This window comes from Notolepis coatsorum, assembly GCF_963971535.1.
Source record: "Notolepis coatsorum genome assembly, chromosome: 3".
Lineage (NCBI taxonomy): Eukaryota > Metazoa > Chordata > Actinopteri > Aulopiformes > Paralepididae > Notolepis > Notolepis coatsorum.
In genome coordinates, this window is record NC_140167.1 from 200,939,273 (window position 1) to 200,952,324 (window position 13,052).

At 42.6% G+C, this 13,052-nt stretch overlaps 1 protein-coding gene across 1 annotated transcript in view; it reads right to left on the bottom strand.

Moving 5' to 3' along the window:
- wdr18 (WD repeat domain 18) overlaps positions 1-12,479 on the bottom strand; it is a gene marked incomplete at its 5' end in the record, with an annotated part of 249,754 nt that extends 237,275 nt beyond the window's left edge. Inside the window, 3 exons of the mRNA XM_084310819.1 lie at positions 3,247-3,380; positions 5,673-5,783; positions 12,270-12,479. Coding sequence (XP_084166945.1) covers positions 3,247-3,380; positions 5,673-5,783; positions 12,270-12,479 — 455 coding nt within the window. The remainder of the gene's footprint in view (positions 1-3,246; positions 3,381-5,672; positions 5,784-12,269) is intronic.
- Between the last annotated feature and the right edge of the window lie 573 nt (positions 12,480-13,052).

The following is a 13,052-nucleotide window of genomic DNA, read 5'->3' on the forward strand; positions in this document are numbered from 1 at the left end:
AGTCTTTGTGTTTGTTTGTTTTATTGCATTTTTTTTATTCATATTTACATATTTATAAAGCTTGAAGATTTTATTTGCATGTCTTATTTGTGCATACTCGTCATCCCGCCCCCCCCCCCCCCCTTGAGGACCACAATGGAAATAAACCAAGATTTTATTCTGTTTCAATCCTCTGCAGTTTTATATTATATGTGATGGCTGTACATGTTGTGTATCAGTATTGTATGTGATTTTAGTGCAATCAATCAACTGCTGCCCAGTGTGTATTCCCCGTCAGGTAAACTGCTGCCCAGTGTGGATTCCCTGTCAGGTAAACTGCTGCCCAGTGTGTATTCCCCGTCAGGTAAACTGCTGCCCAGTGTGTATTCCCTGTCAGGTAAACTGCTGCCCAGTGTGTATTCCCCGTCAGGTAAACTGCTGCCCAGTGTGTATTCCCTGTCAGGTAAACTGCTGCCCAGTGTGGATTCCCTGTCAGGTAAACTTGCGGTCCTCAGGATTTGAGGCTAAATCTCTTCCGTCATTACTTATGTCGGCAACTGTCAGGGGATGAAGTAAAGTACATATATTTGTTGATGCGTCTTCTCGTGGTGCAGTGACAACTCTGCTGCCTGCAACACAAACATCCTTGACGGGAGAACACCGATACCGGTGCACTACAGAGCCGTTCGGTACGGTACGTTACACACTGAGACGGTACGGTTCGGTTCGGTACGGATACGTGTACCTTTACACCCCTAGTGCCGACACTAATGAGACAAGCCTTAAGCCTACAAAGGCTTGTGACCCATTTTGATTGTAGAAACATTTTTGGCTGCAAAAGGAGAACCTTCTGTTCCTCGACTATCCTGCTGGCCACACAGAGCCCACCGCCGCTGCAGCCCAGTCCAAACAACAGAGGGCCTACATCGCCATCTACTGGAGAGAAGAGCCACTGCTGTTCCCTTTGACATGGATAACATATGCGTGAATGGAGTTCAGACTGTTATTTGATGTGGGTAATTGACAACGCGCCAAGGATTTTTAAGGAATAGACGTATCCGCTGGGGCAAGTGCACACGCTTTCGGTTCAATGGTTATTTTTTCGCAGAATAAGCCAGCAGTTGCTCCTACCATCATGGTTATACAGATCATTGTTCTTCATCAATCATCATTAATCAAATGTAAGTAAATTACAGAACCCATAACAAGACTGTACAATAGAGCTTATAAAATTCATGGTACATTTTCACCCTGGACTCACCACTGTACTGCACCCTCACACTCCTCTGCTTTTCAGAACTACACAAAAAATATAGCCACTAAGTTCTATTATACAATGGCATGCACATTTCTTGATTCTGATTGGCTCGCTGAAACACTTCTTTCAGACATTGTTATTTCTCATAACACACTCCACGTGATCCCAGAACCCGCCCACAACCGAATAACTTTTTTTCCCAATCACTCCGCCGTTCGTGTTTTCTTTAATGAAACCAAGATGGCAGACAATATTCTTTATGAATGGATGTATTGATATTGTCATAAAGACTCATTCAAAAACGATAAAGTCACGTGGAATGTGTTAGTTGCTTACACAATGTTGGATTATGTAATTGGTTGGTCGTGACTCATTGTGAAACTAAATATAAATTGCGGGAAGTGTGTTGTTAGATGGCATTCGTTGTAGAACCTCCCTCTCCTTCAAAAGGACACCGTCATTTCACTGTTAATAAAATTTTCAATCAATCAAATAACAACCGCTAACTACACTGTTAACACATTCGGGGCCATTTGGATCCGTCTAATCCCACTCTATACGGCCAGCAAATCAAAACAAACTTTCATTGTGCGTGAGGCTGTTTGTAGAGCTAAATATATACTTTATAGTATGGCTATCTGTCCATTCTCATTGTCAATTGACACTATAAACCGTCCCTTCAATATGCCCATTTTATAGCGTTGTGAATATGAACTATATAGCAAAATGTTCTGGGGTATTTCCTGGAAGGCGAGTTACAAGGCGCTAAGCTAATAACGTTAAATCGATTGGCTGATGATATATTCCTTTAGTTTACTGCATACTGAATTCGGCGTCGCAAAAGGTATTCCAAGCTACATGCTACAGGCATAGCTTCAGGCTAGCAGGAAAATTCACTGCATGATGAAAAAGAAAACTTCATCCGTTCTGCCACAGGGAACACTGCATTATCGAGACAGCGCCCCTACGAGGATCTGGCCGGTAATGCAATTTTTCGAATTCCATGAGTAGGGTAAATCTGCAGTGCCGCAGGGTGACATTGAGTGGGATATCACAATGGAATAAAAGCCAAAACAACCTTGCCACGGACATGTCCGTGGTTGGCCCTCAACCGTTGGATCCGAAACACGGACATGTCCGTGGTTGGCCGGGAATGTGTTAACGAATGTGTTAACGAATGTGTTAACGACTGCGCCTCGGGCCTAACAACCACCCATAGGCGTGATCTAATTTCTATAACACACTCCGTTGCATGATGTAATGCTTAATTTTATGCTCAGAAATAACTCTTCTCCAACACTCTTTACTCTTTAACAGCTTTACTCTCAAGACAATACAAGACAAGAACTCCTCACCAGATCAATATCACATCCACTCTTTCCAGTACCAGCTTACAAAAATAATTATGGACTAAGATCATTTTTCCACACAAACACCAACATTTGGAACGAGATCCCATTCCACATCAGAGCAATAACCTCCATCTCACGTTTCAAACAGGCCTACAAACAACATCCGATGCTAGAACACATCTGTAATCATTGATCAGACTCTCTCCTAGGTCTTAATCTTGTTGATGCTGTCGATTTGTATTGACTGCTATGATGCATGATTGTCCTTGCTGTCCACAATGACTATAATGCAATGTCTTTGTCAGGATTATATGATTGTATGTAGTGCAACAACTGCCTATTTGTTTTGTATTGGAATTATTGTGTCATGTGCTGCAGAACAGGAACCTGCTGAAAAACAGTTTGTAACTGAGTCAGGACAGTTTAAATGCACATTTTTGTTTACCCTTTCCTGTATAAATTAAGTATAAATAATTTGTTTTAATTATTCTCAGTATCACACCTATTGACGTCTGTTGGTATATATGCTAACTGGATCTCATTAGTCTGGTGAGAAATAAAAAGAACACTCAACACATCGTTTGCCACTAGATCGTTGCCAAAAAAAATCAGAATCACACGAGCGTCAGATCAGCGACGGCGTTGTCGGGTCAGTACCTGGCTAGACTCCAGACCAACGCGATGTTGTCTTTGCCTCCAGAGATGAAGTGGCTGCTGTCGTCAGTGAACTGGAGGCAGGTCAGGTCCTGGTAATGGCAGTGCAGGATGGCCATCAGGTTCCCAGTGGACACCTGGAAGAAGCAGTGGTGTTTAGGACTCAGACTCAGCTTCTTCCCCCAGGCCATCAGAACACTGAACACTGAACACTGATCTCTCCACACACAAGCACACATGAACACACACACACAAGCACACACACACAACACACACACGCTGCACTCTCACACACAAACACACTACAGGTCACTTTAAACACAAAAGAAAAGGTCACTTTAAAAAACTTAACTATGTTTTTGTATAACTAGTATAGTATAGTTATTATATATAGTATAACTGTATATTGTATAGTATATTGTATAGTAGTGTATATAGGACTCATTACCTTTAATTCGTAAGCTTAGCATTTTATTGTATTTTATCTTAGTACTTATATCATGTCTATTATCTATATCTAGAGCTGCCGCGGTATTGATGTTTTCCTTACCGCACAAATTTGCGAAATATTTCCTACCGCCGCGGTTATCGCAAAGAAAAAAAAAAATAAGTTTGAATGCATTTTTATTTTTATTTTTTTAGTAGTCTACTCTTTAGACTAAATGTCTATCGATCTTTAGAGGATGACTTTGCAGCATGAATATTGTTTGGGATTCGGCAAGCACGCATTCGTTATTGAAAGTGAAACACGGATTCGAAGTCTCCCCTCTGGTCGTGCGCCGTTCACTCGGTGTCGCGGGCAGGGGTGGTAGCGGCACGCCCGGCGGTTACCCCCCCCCGACCCTTTCTTCTTCTTATTATTATTATAAAGTTACTACTTATGATTAACACTTTGGCTGCCATGGGTTAAATTCATTATCAACCGTAGGTTGCCGGCTCTATTTGTCTATAGAGAAAGTCCCCTTCTTTGCAGGGCTATAACTTTTTAAATTCTATTGCTACATTGCCATTATTAGGGCCCATTCGAAGTTCTATATGTATTGTTCATTTTTGAAATATTGATATTAAAGACGCTGTAAAGCGTCTTCGGCAACTTGAGCATGGCCGGGAATGACGTGTTTAGGCGTTTTCCGGCAGCCAAAGTGTTAACAAAGGCCTTCGTTTTGTGGCATTAACGTTATATAGTTACACGTTCAATAACATCAGCGTATTTACCGGACCATAGCAAGGCAAGCATTACTCGATTCATATCTCAGTTCCTTCCTTTGCTCAGAGCGTGCTGCTGAGTTGTGCCCATTCTGCAGTAGTCTGTTAATAAAGTTTTCAATCAGACAAGTGTATAGAACGAAGGGCTTTTATTATAACATTTGTTGCAGTAAAATCATTATGCCTCGTTTAGTACTCCTGAGGAGCGATGGTAATCAACTCCGGCGGGGAGCTAACGTTATTAGCCGTGTTGTGAGCTCTGATCAATGGCTGACAGTCAGGAAGTAAAAAACGAATACGCGCTTGCCGATTGGTGGTAACAGCAGAGGCGGGTGCAAGTGGTGTGACGTAATTGGCAGAATCGACTTTGGTTGAGAGTATTATTATAAAAAACAGCGGTGATGCGGTATTCAGCTAAACTCTGCGGTGGGCGTGATGTAACAGCGATACCGCGGTAATGCGGTAATCGCGGCAGCTCTATCTATATCTATTCTATTTTATTCTATTATTATTTGTATTTTTTGCACAATCAAGGCGGGCATGGCCACCTTCATTTCACTACATGTCTTGTGTGTGTATGTGACGAATACATCTCTTGGATCTAGGCCCTAGGGATGTGGGATCTAGGCCTATGTAAATCAGTAGTGTGATTCAGTGTAGAATTCACGATTTGCCTTTGGCCAACATTAACATGCAGCATACATTAGGGAAGGGAACATCAAACAACGTGAAAACATGTCCACCCCACAGCCTGCGACCAGCAGCTCCAACGGTCCCAACCGGTTTAACAAAGAGCAACGGTCCGCAGCCCTTTTTGTTGAAATTAGGACCGTTGGGTCTTCACAAAAACAAGTCTAGCATAATGGGCATACAATCAGCCTCTCTGCATACCAGGACTGCAATGGGTGTTACTAGTAGCTCATAATTACTATTGTTTTCTGCAAGATGGCCGGCAGCTATGGAAGAAGCAATAAGCCTCGCAGACGACATACAGGAGTAGAGCATGCTTGTTGGATTATAAGATGAGATAAGATATTCCTTTATTGATCCCGCGGGAGATGGTTTACACAAGATTAGATGAGGCAACGTTCTATCCCCAACAGCATGCGATGATCGACATGGCATTCATAATCATAACCACTCATAACTATTCATAACTATGAAATGACCTAGTATGAACAGAGCACCGATGTTTCCTTAAAACGTCAGAGCAAATGACTCACCTCCCATAAGTAAATTGCCTCGGCGATGCCGGCGACCAGGTACAGGCCGTTGGGAGAGGCCGTCAGACAGGTCACAATTCCTGGGCATAAGATCTTCTGCTGCAACTGATCCTTGAGGAAGAAGAAAAGTAGAACCATGTCAGGCCACAGAGCTCCATCTGGGAAGCCACCAGCCCCTCCCCCAAGACCCAAGACCCATAAAAACTAAGGGGACAGTGGGAGCTCCCGTAGCTCACCGCATATCTCGGCGCTATTTCTGCGTCGGGGAAAACCGTGCTCGTCACGGATCTGGGGGACACGAGTTCGATTCCCGGACCCGCCGTCATTTCTCAGAATGTCTTCCCCTGCTCTACATCCCATTTCAACCTGTTTCTGTCGGTCATGCTTGACCAGAAAAGCGATAAAAAATAAAGTTAAAAAAAAAAAACTAAGGGGACAGATCCACCTCATTTCCACTAGGGGTGGGAATCGCCAGAGACCTCACGATACTATCGCAATACTTGCGTCACGATACGATAGTATCGCAATACTAAATATATATCGCGATACGCTGAGTATTACGAAAAAAAGAAAAAAGAAATAAAAAATAATTTATTACCTTTTTTCAACTGCAAAGTAAAACTTTGTCAACATGTTTTATCTAATAAAATAAAGTTCAGTCTGTTCATCTCACTTCAATCATTTTTATTGCAGAACATGGTATTTTCTCAAGCAGACAGATGTAAATACTGTAGTCTGTGTTGCATGTACCTGACAAACTGAACTGTTGGTATTACAGTCATATTCCAACTTAATTGAATGCACATGTGTGTGTGGACTACTGTACTATTACAGGTATTGAAATGAACAATGCAACTTCCTTATACAAAAAAACAAAAAAAAACGTTATTTTTATTTTTTATGAATAATTAAATATCGATACTTGGCGTCCCTGTATCGATACAGTATCGCCACGCAAAGTATCGCGATACTACTATGTATCGATTTTTCCCCCACCCCTAATTTCCACACATCTGTGTCCTCCTTATTTCTTATCAATTCCTTTGATATCTTTTGTAATTAAAACCCATCAATAAGGAAATATGGACCACTTAGGACTCATCTGCCTTTTGAGCTTTAGACATAGTTCACGCTTAAAATAATCTGTTTTTGCTGCATAAGAAGAATGGAAAGCCACTAAACTTTAACAATTCAAGAGTGGGTCTGCTTGCGTCTTAAAAGAATGAAACTGTCTTAGACCGAGAGGTGTGGGACTCTTTCCACACTTGTGCAGGAGCGTGGCATCATTAGGTACAGGGTCAGGGGAGGAAATTAGGCCACTTTACTCGCCAATTGCGAGTATTTTTTACGTTTGGCGAGTAATTCATGAAGAGCACTCGCCAGTCTGGCGAGTACTAGTAATTACAAAACAAAACAAAAAAATCATTCTGCAATCTGCTGATTCGCTCACTGACACAAACCGAACTCTGACTCCCCCCTTGATTCCTCCCATTTGCGCCACATAATAATCAGACCATAACCAATGAACATCATCGTTGTACAGATGCGCTCTAAGCTCCTCCAATGAACACTCGTTTTCTAGAAGATGACGCCCATCTAGGGGAAGTGGACATACCACTGCGCGCAGACCTACTAACTCCTGCCACCGGCAGCCGGCTTGACAACGTAGACAAACTTACAAAAACACATGAGTGGATGAAAATAATTGCATGTAGAGTCGTCGCTTTCGGATATCGGTGCGGTCTGACATGGGGGCGAACAACAGCACGCGACGCGTCTCCTTCGAGTCGGATGAGAATGACAGTCAACCAGCATTAGCCGGCTAGCTACCTAGCATGTAACAAGCTACCATAACGCGCATTCAACATAGTGGACGACTATACTGAGCGGCTTTGCTTAAATGCAGCCGAGTGACATTTTATTATTACCGGGTTTCCCAGCATATCACCACTCGCCCATATGCCCTTCACAACGGTGATGTTGTCATATTTGGCATTCAGAACACACCTGCTGAACCCCTAGCGTTGTCGATTCGGTTCCAATGTATTGTCATCTTACAGCACAAGTACAGTACAACCAGAATACATTTGGCATACAACCAGAGTGCAAATGTAACAAGTCAAGTTCAAGTTGTTTTATTTAGCTATTACATTACAGTGAAATGCTTGGTTCTTTCACTGCCCAACCCAGTATTGATTGATTGATTGAAAACTTTATTAACAGATTGCAGAATGGGTACAATACAGTACAGCTCAATACACACAATTGTTAAGGGGATGCAGACCAGAGAAGGACTTTAGTCTTGTTTACATCAGGGTCCCCCATTTCAGTCCTGTTTGCTTAATGCCTTGTCCACTTCCTCCACACTCCAATATGTTATGATGAATTAAAAATGGGGGACCCTGATGTAAACAAGACGAAAGTCTTTCTCTGGTCTGCATCCCCTTAACAATTGTATGTATTGAACTGTACTGTACCCATTCTGCAATCTGTTAAGAAACTTTTCAATCAATCAATCCCTTCAACCCTGCTCCTGTCAAACCTGCTCTTTCCATTCCCTCCATCATGTCCCCCCTTTCTGATGAATATTTCCTGCACTTAAGAGTCAGACACACATTCCTAGTAGTTGAGCTGTGATGAATGAAAACTTTATTTAACAGATTGCAGAATGGGTACAGTACAGTACGGCTCAATACATGCAATTGTTAAGGGGATGCAGACCAGAGAAAGACTTTCGTCTTGTTTACATCAGGGTCCCCCATTTTCAATTCATTTTCAATTCATCATTCAGTATAACCTAGACCAGCCCAACCCAGCATCTTTCACTGCCCAGTTCAGCCCAACCCAGTCCAGAATAGTTCCCTCTTTCATGTTAATATGTGATTTAATGATGTAATATTTTGAAGAGTAGAGACAGTGTGATTAATTTACTATGATTGAAAATCAATTTAGACGAAGACGTACAAAAAAGTAATTATCACAATTAGCGATTTTTTTTGTCTGGTAAAAAATCTATTTGGCTGGTAAAAAAAATCAGATACCCGCCAGTTGGCTGGTAAGCCAAAAAGTTAGTTTCCTCCCCTGTACAGGGTATTTAAGCAATAGCTCACGACAGGCCATGGTTATACTTATATTATATCACAGCTAAGGGGTGTAGTTGTGATATAATAACCATATGTCATGCCATGGCCTGAAGTGAGCTATTGCTTTTATAAAACAGTTACCAAGTAGGCTATGGCAATATGAAGGTAAGACACACCTCAATTGAAATGTTTATGTTATTATTAGTAAATGTTTATTAGTAAATAATAATGTTCAAAATCAAATAGACCCTCCTGGCTAGGGCTGCACCATTAATCTATTTTAAAACGAAATCGCGATTTGGAATGATGCAATTATCAAATCGCAATTATTTTTTTTTTCCATTTATTTAACCAGGAAGTCCCATTGAGATACAAGATCGGTTTGGGAGAGGGAGGTAAGGGGTTTCAGATTGTGTGTTGTGAAGTTTAGACTTCAGAGAGGGAGAGTAAAGTACAGAATAAAAGGTACCGTTGGGTACCGGTATCGATTCCCAGGTAAAAAGAAACATTTTCAGGCTCGGTGTCCTGAAAAGACCCACCGCGTAGGCCAGATGCAAGCCGCATTTTACAAGAAACCTCTGTGGGGCTGCTTAAAAAAAAATATTATAATCGCAATCGCAATATCTGTCAGAAAAATCGCAATTAGATTATTTCCCAAAATCGTGCAGCCCTACTCCTGGCTGCCTGCACTGCAAGGCGGTTGCTATGCAACATACACACTAACGACTAGCTGGTAGGGGTGTACGTTTGTAACGGTACACAGAAGCCACGGTTCGGTATGTACCTCGCTTTTAGGGTCACGGTTCTGTACGAGTTCGGTACAACAGGAAAAAAATATTTATAATATTTATTATAATAATCTGAATTTACAATTAGTTGCACAGCACTCATACAATACAAGACAGGAACAGGAACAAAAAAAAGTCACAGACTCTTCAGACTGGGAGCAGTGCTCCCTTGGTAGTTGGTCCCCTTGAAGCACTGCTAGCTGTCTGTTCAGCACCGACAGCGACAACCAGAGCCACACAGTTCCCAGTCTGCCGTCTGTGGTGCTGAACGGAAGCTCTGGTGGACCTGTGCTCAGCCACTTGGCACTCATCGTAACAGCCCCAGAACGGCAGCCTCACTGTGACCTTTGAAAAAGGTCAGCTTCGATCTACTTACACTTGAAAGGCGCTAGGCCTGACGCAATAATCACCATCATGGACTTGTATTATATGATATATGCAAAAAAGGGAGGTAGGGACCGCACTCTGAATATCGTTGTTTTTATTTTCAAAGGACACAAAACGTTTTCAGCCATCCGGCCTTCATCCGGCCACACACTGATGAAGGCCGGATGGCTGAAAACGTTTTGTGTCCTTTGAAAATAAAAACAACGATATTCAGAGTGCGGTCCCTACCTCCCTTTTTTGCATAATTAATATTGGACTACGCACCTGTCTGAGCGCAGTGGTTACCCTTTTTCTACCATTATATGATATATGGACATGAACTCGGACCTGCCCATTTTATGGACCTCGATATTGGCGTTTACATGCGTGTTTGTTTACATAGAATGTCGCTAACATTTAGGGCGGCTGGGTAGCGCAGCGGACTAAGCGCTCGCCTGCCACCGCAGAGACTCTGGGATCTAATCCAGCTGTCAGCGGTGGCTCCGTCTTGGTCAGTCGTCCCTACTAACACAATTGGCGGTGTTAGCGGGTGGGAAGCCGGCGGGGTATGTGTCCTGGTCGTTGTAAACTGGTCGGTCGGGGCGCCTGTTCAGCAGCGAAGGGATCTGGGGGAGATAGTGTGATCCTCCCACGCGTTACGCTCCCCCCAATGAGAGTCCTCGCTGTCAGGTGAAAAGAAGCGGCTGGCTGACTCCACATGTATCGGAGGAAGGCATGTGGTAGTCTTCTCCCTCCCCAGGCCGACAGTAGGGGGCAAAAGTGTGCAAAGACCAGGAAGGGAATTAGCATAACGACTAAATTGGGATGGGTGAAAAATACGGGAAAATAGGGGGAGAAAAAATAGATTAAAAAAAAATGTATGGTGTTTCCCTTCATTTCTAATTGTGTACTGTATACAGTAGCAAAACCTCACTGAACAAACATCACCTCCTGGTTTGGGAATAGCACCGCACACGACCGCAGCAGACTGCAGAGAGTGGCTCGATCAGCCAAACACACAATTGGACGTGGGCTTCCCACTCTCCAGGACATTTACACCAGGTGTTACAGGGCCAAGGCTAAGAGAATAATCAAAGACTCTAGTCACCCAAACAACTGCCTCATTGCGGTCAGGCAAGCGCTACAGAGTCTCATGGCCAGCACAGAGACTCAAAAGGAGCTTCTAGGCCATCAGGCTGCTGCAACACTAACCCACCCACTCTACATGCATTGCACACACATACATCTATTTATTACAAAAAGATTTGCACTACATCCATTCCTAATTTTTGCATGATTTTAAGTTTGGATTTTGTACTTCATTTTGTACTTTAGGTTGTACTTTAGTGTTTGGACTATATTCTTTTGATTGTTTTTACTGTATTCATTCATTCTCAGGGGGGCTCATACAGAACCAAGCATTTCACTATGACAAATAAAACAAAACTTGAAACTTGATATTAGTATTGAGAAACTTGCCCCTTGCAGGTTGTCAGTGGGCTTAAACACAGTCCAGTAGGGGCAATCGTTTAGGCCTTAAAAAGCACGATAAAGAATCTACTTTTCGAAAACGGAACCAATATTCACCACTTGCCTCTTGACGTTTTAATAATTTGCATTGCACACGTGCTGCATCACCAGGCTCCGTTTCCACCACGACACTTACATTTGCTCACAAAGGAGCACAGGAGTGGAATGAGTTGCCTTTGACCACCAAACAGATCTTGAACCTGTATAGTTTCAAGGTGAACGTTAGGAAATGGCTCCTAGAAAATGTCCCAGAGTAATTAAGGAAGGTTCTAGTTTTAATGTAGTGTAGTTTACTAGTTTTAGTGTGTCTGTAAATTTTGTACATATTTTAATAATAATGTTGTATTTTACTTTTTAATTATATGTTTAGCAATATACTGTAGGCTGATGATAATATGTGTAATACATGTTTATGTAAATACCATGTGCTGCTGAGACCAAGGACCACAATGGAAATAAGTCTGACTTTTTTGTGCTATCCTTGATAATTTTAGGATGCATGACTTGTTGTAACATGTAATGTATTTTAATAATTTTCAAATAAACTAAAAAAAAAAAAAAAAAAAAACAGAACAGTGGTTTAACAGTTCCTTTCAGAGGGGAACAGTGTAGTCAGCTACTGATTGATTGAATGAAAACTTTATTAACAGATTGCAGAATGGGTACAGTACAGCTCAATATACTATACTTATATATACAAAATACTGTAGCTCCAACAGCGAGCTTTGGTGAAAATAGCCAGAATACAGATGTAGGCACAGGCCGAGTAGAGACCGACACATGCTGCAGGACAGCGGGTCTAGTGATGGTGACTGCAGCAGCAGCCATACCTTTCTCTGGATCTCCCACACGTTGATGAAGTTCTTCCCGAGCTGAGCTCCGAGGATGTACTCGCCGTTCAAGATGGTGAGTGTCCTCGGGGAAGTGTTTCCTCCTCGATAAGATAACACATTTGTACCCGAATGCAGGTCGAACACGGCACAGTTCCACAGTTGAGCACCAGAATCCGCACTCACAACTATCTCCATGGGCGCTGACATCTTGTTGCCTCTCTCTGTCACACACGCGCGAGAGGCTGCGGCGTTGTTGTTTAGTCGGTGACGTTTTCGACGTAATTTCTCTAGGATTGTGGGATATGTAGTTCCCTATAGAGACCACTGCACTTCCGCGTTACGTTACTCACGGAGGAGAGAGCGGGGGAGAAAATGAATTCTCGAAGTCAACTTCCTGTCTTTTTAACTTAAACATGCACTTACAGGTATATAGTACCGTTACATTTGTGACATATACAATATGCAAATATACAGTACTGTTACCATAGATCCTGACAGAGAGTATACATATGATGGGGAGGAGACTGTACATTAGGAGGGGGTGGGTGGGTGGGAGAGAAATATACATGCGGTGGGGAGAGAATATATACATACGGTGGGGAGGAGACTGTACATTAGGAGGGGTGGGGGGGGAGAGAAATATACATACGGTGGGGAGGAGACTGTACATTAGGAGGGGTGGGGGGGGAGAGAAATATACATACGGTGGGGAGGAGACTGTACATTAGGAGGGGTGGGGGGGGGGAGAGAAATATACATACGGTGGGGAGAGAATATATA